The sequence below is a fragment of the Scomber japonicus genome, chromosome 4 (genome assembly GCF_027409825.1).
Source record: "Scomber japonicus isolate fScoJap1 chromosome 4, fScoJap1.pri, whole genome shotgun sequence".
NCBI classification, from domain to species: Eukaryota; Metazoa; Chordata; class Actinopteri; order Scombriformes; family Scombridae; genus Scomber; species Scomber japonicus.
The window spans coordinates 34,961,378-34,982,000 of NC_070581.1; the positions used below are offsets into that span (position 1 = coordinate 34,961,378).

Here is a 20,623-nt window from a genome sequence, read left to right on the forward strand (position 1 = left end):
CTCCACTTGGTCCAGCAGCCCTCCAAGGTGTGATGACTGCACTGTTTTTAACTGCAGACTAACGAGCAGATCCAATCTGAGGCAGGTGTCCATTTAGGGAAAGAAAATTGACTGGGTGTGTCCTTATTTTCTACCTCCAATTTGAGTGATTCCATATTTTTTTCCTCAGAATTGAGCGATTCCATATTTTTTCCCCTGTGCTTGGTCAATAAAAGTAACATTTACTGACTTCCACAATGTTTTTTCTTCATTTCTTTGAGTGTTTCTGAAAGCCAACAAGTTGCACTTTGGAATGACCTTATTATTGTATCATGTTTTTGATCTGAGTTTGTTCTACAGAATAAAATGTCTGAATGAGTGCTCTTTCAAGACTGGTGATTCCATACTTTTTGCCAGGGGTTGTATTAACATATCAGTGCAAGTCTTGGCACATATGTCACACAAGTCATCTTGCTCTAGTTACATTTCTGTCTGTCACAACAACAAAGATGTATTTTAAACTTTAATGTGATAAAAGGAAAACTTGTGGCATTTAGAAACAGCAAAGTAATGTATATTGCCGTGTAACACGGCAATATTAGGACAATATCACACTGTCACGATCCTGGTGTTTGTCCTTGTTTTCCCTTCCCTTTTGTGTGTGTGTGTGTGTGTGTGTGTGTGTGTGTGTGTGTGTGTGGAGCTGGAGTTAACCACACACCTGCCAACAATCAGCCACTTCCACTCTCCCCTGGATATAAGCCTGGTTCAGTTCACCATTCATCGCCAGATTGTCAGTTTACCTCCGTGGTGGTTTGATGTACATTGGCTCTGTAGAGTTTGACTTGCTACTTATTTTGTTTCCGGCTAATCCTGATTGAGTTCTCTGTTTCCAGTTCCTGCCTTTGCCTGCTTCCCCCCAGAATCAAACGGCCACCTCTGCCCCGCTCAGCCAATCCACAATCATTAAAGACTTTATTTTGCAACTACTCCTTGGGTCCCGCTCTTGTTATCCATGGCACGCAGCCTTGACAGCCTATGTGATGAACTGATTAAGTGAAGTTAAGAAATCAGAATACCAGAAAGACAGACATTATAACAATGGAGAACACAATAGTGTTTCATCTGGTTTTAATGTCCTGGTAAAAACACATTAACACATCTCACTTCTCCATCTGCTGAGACAATGTCGATTCCAGGTCAGCTCTGTAACAGCACAAGTAAACACAAGTAGCTGCAGTAAATCTTCACATTAAGGATACCGTGGTGCCACCTTATTTGCAGTGCAGTTCAATAAATGTGCTGGAAAATGAAGCAGACAAACCAGACTCTATTCAAATTTCTGCTAATATAAAATGTTCTTGTTAAGTGCCAAATCACACACCAAAGAAAACGCAAAATCAGTACATTTGCATTTGGCATTATAAGCTACTACTCATTTTAGCTAAGGTTAAATTCACTAAACTGAATAAAATTTTGTGTTTTATTGCTGGTCCTCACTGCTCCTTCCCGCCCTGTGGGACCGTGGACGCTGGCAGCTAGCTAATGTTGGACATGCTACAGAGTTTGTTTAACAGTATTTTACAACAATTATGAAATACAGTTAGATGCTGGTGTAAATGTACAGTAATGCATTACAGTGCAGGTTAACCAGGGGGAGTTGTGTAAAGCGTCTCACAGTGACAACGGCATAAACACGGTGAGGACTGAATCATCTGTCAAACGTCATCGGTCATAGTAAACCATATTATAGTGCAGTGTCATAGTGAACCTAATATAACATCTGGAGACTCACACCATTAACACACCGAAGAGCTGCTGCCGCCGTCTGCAGCAAAGTGCGTCCAAAAAAAAGTTGAGAATCCTTCACCTTTTTATGGCAGAGTGCAACAAGAGAAAACCGGCAGCCAATCAATCAATCAATCTTTATTTGTATAGCGCCAAATCACAACAAAGTCATGTGAAGGCTCTTTCCACATAGAGCAGGTCTAAACCGAACTCTTCAGGTTTCATTTAAAGAGACCCAACATTCCCACATGAGCAGCACTTGGTGACAGTGGAGAGAAAAAACTCCCTTTAACAGGAAGAACCCTCAGAACCAGACTCAGAGTGGGAGAACATCTTTTAACAGGAAGAACCCTCAGAACCAGACTCAGAGTGGGAGAACATCTTTTAACAGGAAGAACCCTCAGAACCAGACTCTGAGTGGGAGAACATCTTTTAACAGGAAGAACCCTCAGAGCCAGACTCAGAGTGGGAGAACATCTTTTAACAGGAAGGACCCTCAGAACCAGACTCAGAGTGGGAGAACATCTTTTAACAGGAAGAACCCTCAGAACCAGACTCAGAGTGGGAGAACATCTGCCTGGACCGGTTGGAGTAGAGAGGAAGGAGAGGAGAGAGAGAGAGAGAGAGAGGAAGGAGAGGAGAGAGAGAGAGGAAGGAGAGGAGGAGGAGAGAGGAGAGAGGAAGGTTAGAAGAGAGAAGCACATTGAAGGTCCGGGACTGGAATCTGTCATCCGGACGTCTACAGGCCCAGATTACCTGTTAGACCAGAAAGCACAGACAACTCTGGGGAAGAAGTTTAGCTTATTGAATGCATTAATAGAACATGAATGTTAATGGATATAGATGGATGGATAGAGAGAGAGAGAGGGAGGAGGATAGAGGAGCCCAGTGCATCACGGGAGTCCCCCAGCAGTCTAAGCCTATAGCAGCATAAAGTAGGATCTATGTTTCATTTAATGTCTTACCCCCCAAAACACATGAAACATTTGTTGTGGTTACCTGGAGCAGCAATGGATGATAAACTTATTGTGGTGGTTTCTTCACACACCATTCTGTATGACACCACGCTGTACAGTTATAGAGATGCAGAAAAAGAGAAGGCTGTATGGATAGAGATCGCCAGTCTGCTTAGTGTGACAGGGGAGTTTTGAAATGAGAAGTTTTATAGTTGCATGTGGGTCAGTATTTGGCTCATTTTTCTTCAAACCCACCTCACGCACAAGTGATGAAATAGGCTAATTGTCAGACACGCATGTGACATAATGATCACATATGTGACAGCACACAGCAGAAGTTGCATGTGTTGTTCAAAAACATGTTCAATATGGTACTGGTTAGACTGTACACAGTGGTAGTCCCTCCAGCAGGTACATACCAAAAAGTAGTAGTATTTGCCTCTGAGATCTAGTGGAGTAGAAGTATAAAGTAGCATCACTTGGAAATACCAGGCGGGGAGTTCTGGTCCTCTGAAATGAAGCCAACCAGGAAGTAACTTAGAGCTGCATTCTATCAAAAGGCCACCAGGGGGCGACCGTCTCTATACAAGTCAATGGAGAATTCACCAACTTCTCACTTGATTTCTAACCTCAGTAAACGTTTTCAAAATGTGTTTATGGTCTCAATCGCTAGTTTAAAGCCTTCTTCAATGCAGTATGATGTTCATTTGGGACATTTTGGCCTCCCTGATTTTATATTTGACGATAAAGCAGGGTATGCATTAGGGCGTGGCTACGTCCTGATTGACAGGTTGATTGACCAATGTCCTCGAGATCCATCCCTCGTAACCATAGCAACCTCCCCGCTCTGCCCATGGCCCCGCCTCATGCCCATATAAGTAGAATCCGTGTTTTTTAAGATGAGGCTGCCCAGATTCGATGTTATTGGTGACGTCACAGATATTACGTCCATTTCTTTTCTATGGGAAATACTCAAGTAAACTACAAATATTTCAGAATTGTACTTATGTACACTACTTGAGTAAACGTCCTTAATTACTTCCCATCACTGCATGCATGCATAAATAGAATTTTTATGTTTTTCAGTTGATGAAAAATTACATTTATTAAAAATAGAGAATGAACTGGGGTGAGAGGAGCACAGGTTGTTGGTCACCTTCAACTTTAACTTCAATTTTATTAAGATACCAAAGGGCGCAAATGGTCTTGCAGGCCAAAGACAACAATGAAGATAATAACTAAGATTAAGATTTACAGACATACAGACATAACAATGTTAAAACGTAATGGTATGGAAGTAAAACTTGCATTAAAGTGCATTGAGTGTAAGGTGCATTGTGTCTATCTTCATTAAGTAAAGTGCAGCTTATATAATAGATTGATTGCAACTGGCACAAATGAACATTTAAACCTGTTGGTTCTGGTCTGTGTTACCCTAAAACGGATACCTGAGGGAAGAGTTTGGAAATCTGTGTGAAGTGGGTGAGTATTATCCAGAAGAACAGACTGGGCTTTCTGTTGGGTTTGGGACTGGAACATTTCAGACAGCCATAAGTGAGTTTGAGTCAGAGATACAGAAAGTCATTAATAAGCCCCATGTTACTGTGTCTCAGCCTGTCACTGAGCCAGACGAGCTGTTCGTAAGAGCCTTGTCATAATACTTCATAGTGGCTCATTTTATTTTGTTCAATACAGCAGAACGTCACTACTATCATTACAAAAGAATATTTTGTCTTTTTCTTGTTAAGACAAGAAACTTTTTAACTATGTATTACATGGTTTTTAACTTGACCATTTTATTATTATTGTTGCTAAATATCAAATGATTCTGCCTAACAAGAAAATATTTATGTCCTAACATCAAATCAGTTTGTTGTGTATCATAACATTTTTGTCAGACTGTGTTGTTATAACGTATGTGTATATAAAGCGTCCTTGGGTTTGTGAAAGGCGATACATAAATTAAACGAGTCAACGAGTGCTGACCAGCGTGAAGCTGAGAGAGAGAGAGAGAGAATCAGATCAAGCAAAGATTTTTTATTTTTACCTCAGATATTGGTGCGTACACTATATGGCAAAAAGTATGTGGACAGCTGTGTGGACTTGTAGTTTTTGACTTTGATGATGATGTTGATTAAAGCTACACAGTACAGACAATACCATTTAGATAAAACTGCACTTCCAGCTTTGAAGCCACAGTTGGGTCATTTTTGAACATGGCATCACTTGAGAGTGCTGGTATGAGATGGTCACCAGTGTTCAGGTGTCCACTCACTTTTGGCCACATGGTGGACCTGGAAAAATAATCTTCTTCATTACTTCTGTCTCCCAGCATGTATGATGAGATGTCTTACTGATGTCAATTATTTGGGGGAAGACTCTGAAAAAGAACACATGAAATATTGACTTTATTAGCACAATTGACACAGAATGATTATATCATCATCTAATGTTTTTGTTAGCAGTGCCCTGTTTCCCACTTTTTAAACTACATGAGACGAATCATTTTCAGTTACTCACATTGACATCTATAAGCCACCTCCAGATACTTGAAGGTGCCTCGACAGTGGTCTCCAAACACTGAGTTGCTGGCTTTGACTTTACAGCTTCTTTTCCCATTACAGCTGTGGATGCAGAGAGATGTGAGTGAAATTAAGTGAAACTGAGTTTGGTATCCAACTGCCTTGTTCAGTAAAGATTATGAAATGTACCTTTCAGCAACTTTGGTTGTGGGTTTAGAACAATGGACGTTTTGGAGATAACGGGCGGATCGTAAAGCACATGTGGTCTTATCATGGCGTCCATAATCGGCTCCATAGATAAGTAAGGTCTTCCCTTCATCTGACAGAAAGAAAAGAAAAGGAATCAATTCAGACAGAAAACTATAATTCTGCTTGTCACATGAATCAATCATACATCTACATAAATGAGACTGTATCTTACCACACTGCATATTTGCCACAGCGTGCTCACATGCAGTGGTGCGGACTGTCAAAGTAAACATAAATCATATTATAAAAACATATTTTCAGCTTTTTTATTCACTGTGAGTCAGAAGCAGAAACGTAACTGACCTGGTGGCAAGCAGGTATAAGTGATGTCCAGGTATTTATAGGTGCCATAGCAGGGATCACCGGTATGAACCACATTTGTGTTTATTTCACAGTCCGTCTTGCCATCACATCTGCAGGGAGACCATGAAGAAAAAACAGTCTGAGTTCTGTTTCAGTCAGACCTTAAGGAAACGACTTCCAGAGCCTTTGACTTTAACCCTGGTCATATAAGGAGGGGGTGGGAGGTACCTTTTTTGGATGACCTCCAGAGTGCCTTCCTGGCAGCATTCTGTATCACTAAGCTCATGTGCAGGTCTGCCTTGACTGCAGGTCACCTTGTCTTCTCGTCCATACAAAGCTTTCTGCACACTGATCACGCTGTATTTGGCACAGCTCAGGCGCTGGACGTTGTCGTTGTCATCACAGGTGATGACTCTCTTTGTGGACTCAGCAGTGCGTGGCGGGAGGGACTGTGCTCTAGAAAAGCCTGAAATGGAAAGTTTAATTTAAAATGGGTGTTTGTTAAATATATAGCTGCCAAATAAAAAGCAGAAAAAAACAAGTAATAATGATCATACTAGTAATAATATGGTAAATGTGGAGCCACAGAGGGTTTGTCTTTATGTTTCTGAGGATGTGACCCAAAATGAAGTAACTGACAAACAAACATAAATATTATCATTCATTTGGAGTCGTGTTTCTGTCCACATGATGAACGTGAGTCCAATATTCATCCAATTTTTGCTTTGTTTTTGCTGTCTAACAACTTCTGAGGGAAATATCTGGCTCTTTAGCTCCTAAATGCTCCATTATGTTCACCAGCTAGTCTACAGCTAACTGTTTGCCATTTGGTACTAAGCAGGTACTGTACTATGGCTTTTTTTCAGTCGTACTGTCGCTCAGGTGTTGAACACTTGAGCCGTCATTACAAGTGATAGCTCCCTCTGTGGATGTAACTAACAGATTGTACACATATGAAGGGATTAGTTGAAGTGTGTTGACGGTACATGTGTAATAATATAGATCTCATTCACTCAGATATTTACCTGCTGCTGTGAACAAACAGGTTGCTGCCAGCACTGAAAAAGACACATTACTGTCATTACTGTCACACATGAGAACAGTTATTATCTTTTGCTTTTGTGTAAAGCCAACAAGCATCACATGCATTACAGGCTGGAACATGAATTCATTCAGTATGTATGTCAACTCAAATCAGTACAGAGGTCCTTAATATGAAATCAAGTTGTATAAATATACAGCTTGAACAGTTAATTTGGCCAAGTGACTATGGAGACCATGTCATTATATGTGAATCAAACAGTCAGTCACTTTAAAACTGGAAAGAAAACTCATAAAGGACATGAACACAACATATAAATATAAAGTGTGACAAATAACAGCAGAGTAACAGCTTTAATGACAATATATAAATCATGTGACTTCTGAAGGTGTCTTAGAGGAAATCTGAACATGAACACACAAACCTACTCAGGACTCCGAAGGAATCTGACTTCAGTTAAGAGATAATCGAGAGGATGAAAAAGTTTTAGATGTAAACTCATTGTCCCATCCAACACTCTAAAACTGCAATTAGATCTAACAAAGCAGAAATGTAACCGAATCAAAGTTGTAATATTTCTGAATGAACATTATTCCAGTTGGTGTACTCACACAGAGTGCTGCTGAGGCCGAAGCGGAGCATGTTAGCAGGTCCAGGTGAACAGTCTGACTGATGTCACAAACACACCTGTATTTATTCTGACGGGTCGGATTTGTTTCATGTACAAAATGCAACTTGACCCTGCAGCTTCAGTTCATAGAGCCTGAATCTATGTATTTATTGGGTGGAGCAGACTGTAGATACTATATTACTGATTATCAAACAGAAAACGTTTCCACAGAAGTCACAAAATGTAAGATCCTCACCTGAAGGATATTTACATTGCGACTGCTCAGTGTTTCTTTAAACAACTGCTCCTTTGTCCTGGAGGTGTTCATAAACCTCAGAGTTATAATGTTATTATCTCTCCAACGTCTTTAACCTCCTCAGAGCTCTGTGTGATCCAGAATATGTCAGCATACCAAAACGTCCACACGCTAACAGTACAATGTTTACCATATTCATATCTTAGTTTAGCATGTTAGCTTGTGGCAATTAACTCTGAAAACTAGGGATGGGTTTGAGTCATATCAGATACAGATAAGATCAGTAATCTTGTACAAGTGGAAAAAATATCTATACTTTGGGGTCCAAACATCTTAACATTATATAGTGTATACGATGATTAGACAGTTATTGTACACGTTATTCACAACATCAGATATTCTTTATTTTTCAATGAAAATCTACAAAGTGTTACATTATGGGTTGTTTGAAGTCTTACTGTGGCTAGGCTTGCAAATTTATAGTGAGTTTCAGAATAAGTCAGTCCTAAAACTGTTAGTCAGTTCAACCAATTGGAGTTTCTGAGTCTAAAGCGTCTCATGATGTCAACGACAGAAACACAGAAACTCATAATAAACCATGTCATAGTGCAGGAAATTGTCACCTTATCGTGTTGGAGGGGTTTGCGCGTCCCAGTGATCCTGGGAGCTGTGTTGTCGGGAGCATTAGCCCCTGATAGGGTCTCATAAGGCAAATTGGTCCCAGGTGAGGGTCCAGACTAAAAATGATTCAAACAACCCTAGATGAAGCAGCAGCACAGGGGTACAGGAACCTCGCCCGGAAGAAGGACACCGGGGCTCCTTCCTGGTGCAGTGCTGGGAGGGGAGCTCGCCCGTGAGCGCCTGGTGGCCGGGCTTTCAACGCCCTCGTGGGCAATAATGGAGAAACCTGGAAGGGGGTGATTGGGAGGAACGGCCTGTCCAATCTGAACCTGAGTGGTGAGTTGTTGTTGGACTTCTGTGCTAGTCACAGATGGGCCATAACAAACACCATGTTCAAACATAAGGGTGTTCATAAGTGTACCTGGTACCAGAGCACTCTAGACCAAAGATCGATGATTGACTTTGTAGTTGTATCATCGGAACTGCAGCCATATATTTTGGACAATTGGGTGAAGAGAGGAGCGGAGCTGCAAACTGATCACCACCTGGTGGTGAGTTGGATCAGGTGGCGGGGAAGACTGCCGGACAAATCTGGGATGCCTAAACAAGTAGTGAGGGTGAACTTATTGTAGTAAGTTGTGGAGGCGGCTGATCATAATTGCGGTCTGAAAGTCGTCGGTGCCTGTCGGGGCAGCAACCAGAGAACCCGCTGGTGGACACCAGTGGTAAAGGAGGGCCTCAAGCTGAAAAGGAGGCCTTTGGGGTCTTTGGGCAGCAGACAGGTACTGGACGGCCAGGAGGGCCGTGGCTCGGGCAGTTGCGGAAGCAAACGCCCGAGTGTGGGAGGAGTTTGTTGAGACCATGGAGAAGGACTATTGGACGGCCTCGAAGAAGTTCTGGCAAACCATCAGGCGACTCAGGAGGGGGAAACAGGGCTTAACTCAGGCTGTTCTTAACAGGAGCAGACAACTGCTGACCTCGACTGGGGATATTGTCGGGCAGTGGAGGGAGGACTTCGAGGAACTCTTGAACCTGGCCAACATGTCCTCTGTAGGAGAGGCAGGGCTGGATGATCCGGGGGATCTTCATTCATATCCCTGGCAGAGGTCACTGAGGTAGTTAAACAGCTCCTCAGTGGCAAGACACCGGGGACGGATGAGATTTGTCCTGAGATGCTGAAGACTCTGGACGTTGTGGGCTGTCATAGTTGGCACGCCTCTTCAACGTCGCATGGAGGTCAGGGACAGTGCCCATGGACTGGCAGACTGGGATGGTGGTCCCCATTTTTAAAAAAGGGGACCAGAGGGTATGTTCTAACAATCAGGGGATCACACTACTCCAGCCGATTGTCGAACCTCTGATTCAGGAGGAACAATTCGGATTCTGTCCTGGCCGTGGACCAGTGGACCAGCTCTTCACCCTTGCAGGGTTACTGGAGGGGGCATGGGAGTTTGCTCATCCAGTCTACATGTGCTTTGTAGACTTGGAGAAGGCTTACTACTGTGTCTCTCGGGGGACCTTGTGGGAGGTGTTGCCAGAGTATGGGGCACCAGGGTTGCTGCTGCAAGCAATTCGGTCCCTGTATGACCGCTATGAGAGCTGTGTCCTCATCCTCGGCACAAAGTCAGACCTGTTCTCAGTGGGTGTAGGGCTCCGCCAGGGCTGCCCCTTGTCCCCGATCCTATTCATGATTTTCATGGACAGGGTCTCATGGCACAGCCGGGGGGAGGAGAGAGTCCAGTTTGGGGACCTCACAATCACCTTTTTGTGGTTGATGTTGTTCTGTTGGACTCTACACGTGAAGTGGTCGGGATGAGAGTCAGCACCTCCAAATCGGAGGACATGGTGCTCTGCCGGAAAAAGGTGCATTGCCCCCTTAGGGTTGGGAGGGAGTCACTGCCCCAAATGGAGGAGTTTAAGTATCTCGGGGTCTTGTTCAGAAGTGAGGGTAGGATGGAGCGGGAGATCGACAGGCCGATCATGCGGTGTCAGCAGTGATGTGGGCTCTGCACCGGACTGTCCTGGTGAAGAAGGAGCTGAGTCTGAAGACAAAGCTCTCAATTTACCGGTCAGTCTACATTCCAACTCTCACCTATGGTCACGAGCTTTGGGTAGTGACTGAAAGAATGAGATTGCGGATACAAGCAACTGAAATGAGTTTCTTACGATATGTGTCTGGGCTCAGCCTTAGAGATAGGGTTAGGAGCTCGGACACCAGGGGGAGGCTCAGTGTAGAGCTGCTGCTCCTCCGCATCGAAAGGAGTCAGCTGAGGTGGTTCAGGCATCTGATCAGGATGCCTCTTGGACGCCCCCCTCTGGAGGTGTTCCAGGCACGTCCATTATTCTGTCTTACAGGTAAACTTTTCTTCACTAACATCAAATCAGTTTATTGTGTATCATAAAATGTTTTCTTCAATTCACAAAGTCAGTGTCTGATCTTATAACCACATAATGACTTTCAAACACTATTTTAATATGATGTGTTATTACAGGAAAAGTGTTTTATAAAAATGTAAGAAGTTTAATCAACTACATGACCTGGTGTCATCAGCACTAACTACATTGAAATCTAAATATATATAGAAATACACCACACAATGTCATTTCATCAGGCAAGTTTATTTGTGCAGTAAAAGTGAGAAGGAAACAATTACAGAATGAAATGACCCTAACCCTAACCCATAGTCAACAGAAAAGGAAATAAGTTGCTGGTATGAGATGGTCACCAGTGTTCAGGTGTTAACACACTTTTGGCCACATGGTGTACCTGGAAAAACAATCTTCTTCATTACTTCAGTCTGATCACAAACTGAATGCAGGTTGTTCCCAGCATGTATGATGAGATGTCTTACTGATATCAATTATTTGGAGGAAGCATCTGCAAAAGAACACATGAAATATTGACTTTAGACTGATGAATGAAGTCACTGAGAGTGCAGTAATACTCTGTTTATGAACCAGCATTCCGTACGAGTGAGTTTTCCATCCAAATGTAGTGCTCATCTTCAGAAAATCAACAAAAAAAAAGTATATTAAGGCTTATTTCCATCCAATTCGTGAGCTATTTGAGGCAAATCATCTTTGTTTACTCACATTGACATCTATAAGCCACCTCCAGATACTTGTAGGTGCCGACACAGGGGTCTCCAAACACTGAGTTGCTGGCTTTGACTGTACAGCTGCTTTTCCCATTACAGCTGTGGATGCAGAGAGATGTGAGTGAAACTGTATAAAACTAAGTTTGGTATCCAACTGCCTTGTTCAGTAAAGATTATGAAATGTACCTTTCAGCAACTTTGCTTGTGGGTTTAGAACAATGGACGTTTTGGATCTGAGATGCAGGTCGTTGGAAAGAGCATGTGGTTTTATCACGGCGTCCATAATCAGCTCCAAGGACAAATAAGACCTGTCCTTCATCTGACAGAAAGAAGAAAAAAGGAATCAATTCAGATAGAAAACTATAATTCTGCTTGTCACATGAATCAATCATACATCTACATAAATGAGATTGTATCTTACCACACTGCAGATTTGCCACAGAGTGCTCACATGCAACGGTGCGGACTGTCAAAGTAAACATAAATCATATCATAAAAACATATTTGCAGCTTTTTTATTCACTGTGAGTCAGAAGCAGAAATGTAACTGACCTGCTGGCAAGCAGGCAAAAGTGACATCCAGGTATTTATAGATGCCATAGCAGGGATCAGAGGTTCGAACCACATTTGTGTTAATTTCACAATCCTTCTTGCCATCACATCTGCAGGGAGACAATAGAGAAAATGAGTCTGATTTCTGTTTCAGTCAGACCTTAAAAACCGTGTAAAGTGAATTCAGACATTTTCTTTTAAACACATTATATAGGTCATAAATATATTTCTAAAAAAGGTGTAAAAAGCATTTCAACCATTTAGATTTGAAGTGTGGAGCTAGGCTTCAGAAACTGTGTTTCAAGATTTCTGTGTTCAGGATTTAGTGATTAGCATAAACCCGCCCCTGCTGCTGTAGAGGTAGAAATACATTCAGCACACACTACTACTACCACAGTCTATAGTTAGCCAGTTAGCTGAGTTAGCCGCTGAGCTAGCAGCTGAGTTAGCAGCAGAAAGCTCTCAGACGTAGCGTCCATGTTTCTGGTAGAGGTCGTGACTTTGATTGACAGGTGACACTTGGTAGGGGGCGGGGTTTCAGCGGACTCGGCGGCCACGCCCACAGCGTTTGGGAGCAGAGAAAGAGGCTGATTTTCACACAACTTTGAAGCCTAATTTCCTTCCTACCTTTGTTTGATGACCTGCAGAGTGCCACGCTGGGAGCACTTTGTGTTAGTGAGTTGGTGTGCAGGTCTGTGCTCACTGCAGGTTTCCTTGTCTACTCGTCCATACAGAGCTGTCTGCACAATGATCACGCCGGTCTCTGTGACATCACAGACAGACGCATTAAGGGACAGAAAGCCAGAAAGAAGGGTTAGGGTTAGAGACATTGAGACAATAACTACATCAGAATAAGCCTCACGAAACCAACATTTGTAATATGTGTTTGAGTTTTCAGTCGTACCACAGCTCAGGCGCTGGACGTTGTTCAGGTCATCACAGGTGACGACTCTCTCTGTGGACACTGCACGGAGGGGCAACATGGGCTGCGCTGCAGAAAAGCCTGAAATGGAAAGTTTGATTTATGATGAATGTTCGTTAAAAATAAGAGAAGGAACAAATAATATTAATCATGCTGTTAATAATATCATAAATGTAGATATAAATGTTTAGCAGTAATGTGGCACATTTGGGGGGGGGGGGTGAAAGGAAAGATTTGTTAAAAACTGTGAAATGGGAAACAAGAGCCATGTTTGGAGCAGTTTGTAATTCTGTTGAAGTGATGCAAACTGACCACATGTTAACTGTTGGTAGTTAGACATCAGAGACAGTCAGTATTAACACTATCTGTGATTTAATTATGTGGACATTGTGAAGTTTAAAGTGTAGACCAACTATGATGTACATCTGCATGAATATGATTGGATGTTGCTGGTCATCTGATGAAGGAGCATATGATGCTCCACAAAGAAATGACACCAGTCAGTTTGACTTCAGTGTTCTGCTGAAAGGAAACTAAAGCTTCATTTATTTATTTCAAGCATCGTACTGTATGTAGTTTTCTTGTATCCTTGTAAGAACAGAACGATGGAAGGGAAGAGAGCAGAGAAATAATGAAAGTTGGGTTTTGTTTTGTTATGAACTGATGAGAAAGGGAGAATCTCATCCAGAAGAGGGAGACAGTGATGTGGGTGTCTACGTACTAACCCTCACCTATGCTCACCAGCTTTGGTTTAATATTGATTAACCCTCCTGTTGTCCTTGAGTCAAGGAAGGAAGGAAGGGAGGAAGGAAAGGAGGGAAGGAGGGAAGGAAAGGAGGGAGGGAAGGAGGAAGGAGGGAGGAAGGAAAGGAGAGAGGAAAGAAAGAGAGAAGGAGGGAAATAAGGGAAGGAGGGAGGAAAGAAAGAGAAGGAGGGAGGAAGGAATAAGGAAGGGAAGAAGGAAAGGAGAGAGGAAAGAAAGAGAGAAGGAGGGAAATAAGGAAAGGAGGGAGGAAAGAAAGAGAGGAGTGAGGAAGGAATAAGGAAAGGAGGGAGGAAAGAAGGAAAGAAAGAAGGGAGGAAAGGAGGAAGGACGGAGGGAAGAAAGGAGGGAGGAAGGAAAGGAGAAAGGAGGGAGGAAGGAAAGGAGGATGGACGGAAGGAATAAGGAAGGGAAGAAGGAAAGGAGAGAGGAAAGAAAGAGATAAGGAGGGAAGGCGGGAGGAAAGAAAGAGAGAAGGAGGGAGGAAGGAATAAGGAAAGGAGGGAGGAAAGAAGGAAGGGAAGAAGGAAAGGAGAGAGGAAAGAAAGAGCAAAGGAGGGAAAGAGGGAACAGTCAAAACGGACGGGGTCAATTTGACCCGGGAGGACGACACAAGGGTTAAAACATTTACCTGCTGTCACAAGCAAACACGCTGCTGCCAGCACTGAAACACAAACATCATTTACACACATTTATTTATTTCTTCATGTCTTTAAATCAGTACAATACTTCACAACATGATCTTATCAGTTCATATACAGATGCTTCAGTCTGCAGTAATAAAATGTATTTTACATAACGGTATAAACAGGTTAACGTTCTGGTAAAAGGCACGATGATAAATGGGTTTAAAGTTGTAACCCATGGCTTTATTAATGGTTCATAATTTAATATCTTCAGAAATCCATTTTGAATCATTAATAAGATTATTGTGTTGCCAGGTTGTTGTCTTTGTTTCTTCTTTTTAGTTCACTTAGCAAGTTATTCACTTTTAAAACTGCAGATTACTGTTTTTGGATTATTGTAAGAACCCTGAGTTGTTAACATTCATAAATGCATGAGTCACTAACATTAGTAGGAAGCATTTAAACCTTTAGAAATGACTTTATTGACATTGTTAATGCAGATTTAACCGTTGCTGCTTTATAAGATTTATTGAGGATATTAGTTTGAGCTTTCATTTAGGAATTCTGGAAACAATAAAGCAGGAATATTATAAAATGTTGTGACGTTAAATGAAAGCACAGAACAATGATGATCAGTCAGGCGTTTACTCACACAGGCTGCTGCTGAGTCTGAAGCAGAGCATGTTTCAGAGGATCCAGGTTCAGGTGAAGACTTAAAACAGACACAGCAGTGATTTACTCTGTCAGACCAACAACTATCTGTTTATATACCAAACAAGTAACCAATGAAAACGTCTTCCGGGTCAAAGATTGACAGAGAAGACAAGAGAAGATAAACTGTAATAACCTGACGGAGATTTGTCTTGGGCAAAAGTGTTTCACAGAGCTGCAGTTAAGCAACACATGTCAATATAATACAAACTGAAAAGACACTCATTTAAAAGGTGTTGCTATCAATAAATAAGCGTCTAAACTAAACTTGTTTTACACGGTTTGTGATCAAATCATCAGCAGTCCAACAGGTTTCAAGCTTTCAGGGTGTCACATGGTCCAGCCGTGCCTCTTCCTCATTCATGCTCTTTGTTTCCTCCTGCTGTCAATCAACATGCACACCTACAATTCACTCATCAAGCTCCTGCAGTGTTTGTACTTCAGCTCTACATTCCAGTCTTCGCCAGGTGTTGTGGGCTTTTCAGCTGACAGCTCAGCTCTCTAAACCTCCGTCTCTACACTTCTGAATACACTTCAGTTCAGTTGAACTTTTGCAAGCTGTGTGTCTGAGTCCTGCTTTTGAGTCCAAAAATGAACTTAACCCTCACACACGCTGATGGAGACACATAAATCACACTGCTCTGATACATTTTTTTTTTTAAAGATTTTGTTGGCATAGACGCCTTTATTTAACAGTAGAGTGTGGTGTGTGGGGGGGGGGGGTGACATACAGCAAAGGACCTCTGATTGGGATTCGAACGGGGTTGGCTGTGTATATGGCATACGCTCTAACCACCTGATCACACTGCTCTGATACATTTTAATAATTCAAAATAAAGTTCAGTTTACTGACCCTTTAACCTTTTAGCTCTCTGTTGATTGTTGCACTTCTCTCTCATTTACAGTGTTTCTTATTCATGAACTTCGAGTCCTTTCTTATCGTTCGTCAAATGACAAAATGTAAACATCCTTGTTGTCTCTTGACAGTGAAGAACAGGAAGTGAGACCTCCTTTGTGACATTTCTCCCCTGAAGTCTGACAGCTTTCATCGGCTCATTGAAATAAATAAGAACAAATAGAATCAATCATTAAAGTGACCATTTGGTTAAAAGATAACTGTTAACCTGTGCACAACAAACTCACCAACACACACACACACACACACACACACACACACGATGGAGACACACAAAGGACAGAAAGGCTCAGGACAGCTGAACACACCTGTGAGGAATGTCAGGTATGTTGTTGTACTTGGTTGAATTCTGCTGGGAAGGAAACGTAATTATGTTTCCTGCTGAGAATACACACACACACACACAGACACACACAGACACACACACACACACACACACACACACACACACCCTCTCTCTCCTTGTCAAACAACAGGATGTACTTTTGTTAAACCTAAAACACTGACGAGTCCTCAGCTGTCCTTTCTGATGACTGATATCGTAGATAAAGTTGAAATAATAACAACGTCCAGAAGATTCACAAAGAATTCACTTTAATTAAACTACATTCATTTACATCACAGGTTCAGTCAGTAGATTGTAACTGTGGAGTGTTATTTAACCTTGTGGCTGCAGAGACAGACAGTAGCGTTGGCTGAGGATGCTGCAGGTTAAACAGAGATGGGCCGATGGTTGAAATCATACATGCATAAAGTGTTCCCATGGTCGTCTTATTATAATAATGTTGGTGCAATTATAGGAAGCAAGTTTATTTGTATGTTTATTTGTCATGTTTCAGACACATTTCAAAGTGCTCAGGAAAGGGTTAAAACAACTTAATGGGAAATAAAATCAGTCACAGTATAATTAATGTAGTGAAACGTGTAAAATAGTGCAATAAAAAGTTTTTATTTTAAATGTGTGTGGAGGTCTGTGACCATGATGATGACACAGTTTGCTTATTGATAACAAATGTTAATCATTTAAGAGAATATTGAGTGTTATTACTGTAATTTCAACGTGTTCACTGAGGATCTGCAAGAGAACAGATAACACATCCATGTTAGATCATTAATATTACTTATTATCATTAATGATTCAAATGTTTGTTCCAAAAAAGTGGCGTCACTAAATAATTTAAAGCCTTCATAAAGCTGTAAAGTTGTGATTGTCTGATTTTTATTTAGCAGCAGTGTTTTCTTTCCACTTCAACCTATAAGCTGTTTACTTTATTTATAGTAATCTCTGTCATCTATCTCTTCCACATGTGGGTCCTATAATGAGCTTCAGTCCAGACGGATCTGTAGATACTCACATTGACAGGTGTAAGCCACCTCCAGGTACTTGTAGGTGCCGACACATGGATCCCCAAACACCGAGTTGCTGGCTCTGATGGTACAGCTGCTTTTCCCGTTACAGCTGCAGGTGCAAAGCGATATGAGTGAAAACAGGTGTGAATGTGCACTGAAGTCCAACATCTTTCAATGTTCTGCGTTTTTAAACTTTATACACAGTCTGGATTTCCTGAACCTGAAGTTAAAATCGGACAGTACCTTTCAGCCACTTTGGTCCCAGGATTTGAGCAGTAGGTATTTCGGACCTGAGCGGGAGGTCGTTGGTAAGAACATGTGGTGGAGTCGTGGCGTCCGTAATCAGCACCGTAAACCAATATGACCTGACCTCCATCTGACAGAAACACAAGGGATGGTTGGACAAGCAGAGACGAAAGAAATATAGTCGCATATTGAGATGAGTTACAATTTAATGTGAATATAATTTTGCTCATGTTTAACGCACCATATGCAAAAGAGAGTGATCTTACCACAGTAAAGTTGTGCCAAAGAGTTCTCGCATACAACCAGGTGAACTGTCAAAGCAACAGGAGTCAGATTAGATGTCACACTATGAGGAACTGGTCACGGTTGATATACAAAGCTGGAGAGCTCATTGCTAACACGCTAGCCCAGTCAAGAATGTACCAATGCTAAGGGTTAGGGTTGGGGTTAGGACAACTTATATTGATCATTTATTTATAAATTATGATGCTAATGGGGATCCTAAAAAAGGTTCCATCAAGACTCCCTAACCCTAATCCTAAATTAACCCAAATCCAACCCTAACCCTAATCCTAACCACAGTATAAAGGAATTGTTGTAGTTGTATTGTATGTTTTTTATGTTTGGTGCTGTGTATCCTGTGTTGTACCACTGCTGTGCAAGCAATGACTGTTTTTCAGGTGATTGAATATTGCATCTTGTCCAGACTTACTGGCTGGGAAGCAGGTGTAGTTGGTCTCTAGATATTTAAAGATGCCATAACAGGGATCAGAGATACGGACGGCCCCTGTGTTTAGTTCACAAACCTTCTTGCCGTCACACCTGTGGGCAAGAGAAGAAAAAGGAAATATTGTAAATTCGATTTTACCTAACATTGTTGAAGTGCACGGGATCATGGGTCATGACTTCTTGTTTTGTTGGAGATTACATTCATTGATCAAAGATAATTTACATGTTTTTAAAGCTTGACCTGATTTCCTGCAGCTGCATCATTCAGAACAGATGAAACATTTAGATTTTGTTGGGTCTGTACCTTTTCTTTTTAAACATTATTTTTTGCTTTTATTAGTGGACAGTTGGCACAGAGTGTGACAGGAGAGAGAGATATGGGTATGACATGCAACAAAGGGACGTAACGGGTATGTTGCATGTGCTGTAACCTCTCAGCTAGCGGCCGCTCTATGTTTGTACCTTTTCTTGAGGATGTCTACAGTTCCAGGCTGGGAGCACTTTGTATTAGCGAGCTGGTGTGCAGGTCTGCCCTCACTGCAGGTCTTGCTGTCTGCTCGTCCATATAGAGATGCCTCCACACTGATCACTCCGATCTCTGTAACATCACAGAGAGACAGGCACATTATCAGAGAGACTACACTACTATGCTTCTTGTGATCCAGGATAAGCACATTATTGATATATCAATACATGTTTGTTCTGCCCACTTAGAAATGTATTCTAATTGTAGTTTTGTGTCCCTCAGCTTTGACCCCAATGCTGCAGAGGATGAATCACTGACTTAAAAAAAAAAAACCCAGACATGATTTAAGACAAACTGTTATGAATAATACTATGTTTTTATTAATGTGTCTGCTACTGTCAGTGCTTGTGCACTGCAGGCTTCAAGTTTCCACATAATCCACTTGTGTAAGATGAACACTGGACCATGATGGCACTGAAGTAGTTGTGAGTTGTTACTGATCAACATCATCATTCATTAGGAGTCATGTTTCTGTCAACCTGCTGAATATAAGTCCAATATTTTCTCTCTGTTAGCTGTTTTTACTCTATACCAACTCCTGAGGGAAATCTCTAAATGCTTCCCTATGTTCACCAGCTAGTCTACAGATGTGTGTGTTTGCTCTTCAGTCTTACCACAGCTCAGGCGTTGGACACTGTGGCCATCGTCACAGGTGATAATTCTCTCTGTGGATGTAACTAACAGATTGTACACATATGAAGGGATTAGTTGAAGTGTGTTGACGGTACATGTGTAATAATATAGATCTCATTCACTCAGATATTTACCTGCTGCTGTGAACAAACAGGTTGCTGCCAGCACTGAAAAAGACACATTACTGTCATTACTGTCACACATGAGAACAGTTATTATCTATTTCTTTTCAGTAAAGCCAACAAGCATCCCATGCATTACAGGCTGGAACATGAATTCATTCAGTACGTATGTCAACTCAAATCAATGCAGAGTTCCTTCATATGAAATCAAGTTGTATAAATATACAGCTTGACCTCTTGCACAGTTAATTTGGCCAAGTTACTATGGAGACCATGTCAGCATATTTGAATCAAACAGTCAGTCACTTTAAAACTGGAATGAAAACTCATAAAGGACATGAACACAACATATACATATAAAGTGTGACAAATAACAGCAGAGTAACAGCTTTAATGACAATATATAAATCATGTGACTTCTGAAGGTGTCTTAGAGGAAATCTGAACCTGAACACACAAACCTACTCATAACTCCGAAGGAATCTGACTTCAGTTAAGAGATCATCGAGAGGATGAAAAAGTTTTAGATGTAAACTCATTGTCCCATCCAACACTCTAAAACTGCAATTAGATCTAACAAAGCAGAAATGTAACCGAATCAAAGTTGTAATATTTCTGAATGAACATTATTCCAGTTGGTGTACTCACACAGAGTGCTGCTGAGGCTGAAGCGGAGCATGTTAGCAGGTCCAGGTGAACAGTGTGACTGATGTCACAAACACACCTGTATTTATTCTGCTGGGTCGGATTTGTTTGATTTAAACAATCACACTTGACCCTGGCTCCTTCCCAGCAGGTTCACTTCATAGAGCCTGAATCTATGTATTTATTGGGTGGAGCAGACTGTAGTAAAGCTACTATATTACTGTTGATCAAACAGAAGGTTTCAAACACTTTCAAACACTATTTGAATATTATGTTATTACAGGGTTAGGGTTAGGGTTAGTGTTTTATAATGTGAAAAAACATGGTGTTATAGTAAGAAAATAAGTTTAATCAACTACATGACCTGGTGTCATCAGCGCTAACTACATTGAAATCTAAATATATATATAACATACACCACACAATGTCATTTCATCATGCAAGTTTATTTGTGCAGT

The 20,623-nt window shown here is 41.5% G+C and overlaps 1 protein-coding gene across 1 annotated transcript; it reads right to left on the bottom strand.

The window, feature by feature from the left end:
* Positions 1-5,774: 5,774 nt before the first annotated feature.
* On the bottom strand, positions 5,775-20,214 carry LOC128357750 (rhamnose-binding lectin-like). The gene is made up of 20 exons (XM_053318119.1): positions 20,169-20,214; positions 19,533-19,565; positions 19,380-19,442; positions 18,702-18,837; positions 18,223-18,332; positions 17,777-17,821; positions 17,508-17,640; positions 17,270-17,373; positions 16,983-16,989; positions 14,940-14,971; positions 14,293-14,325; positions 12,881-12,979; positions 12,604-12,739; positions 11,977-12,086; positions 11,846-11,890; positions 11,611-11,743; positions 11,422-11,523; positions 6,823-6,920; positions 6,026-6,263; positions 5,775-5,907 (listed from the first exon to the last, which is right to left on the bottom strand). The coding sequence occupies exons 1-20, from the start codon at positions 20,197-20,199 to the stop codon at positions 5,775-5,777; spliced, it is 1,821 nt and encodes a 606-aa protein (XP_053174094.1). The 5' UTR covers positions 20,200-20,214.
* Between the last annotated feature and the right edge of the window lie 409 nt (positions 20,215-20,623).

Coding starts and splice junctions, on each gene's coding strand:
- LOC128357750 (XM_053318119.1), bottom strand. CDS start 20,199: ATGCTCCGCTTCAGCCTCAGCAGCACTCTGT. Junction 11,524..11,610: donor ACAAGCAAAGTTGCTGAAAG/GTACATTTCATA, acceptor CTGCATCCACAG/CTGTAATGGGAAAAGCAGCT. Junction 5,908..6,025: donor CTGGAGGTCATCCAAAAAAG/GTACCTCCCACC, acceptor GTCTCCCTGCAG/ATGTGATGGCAAGACGGACT.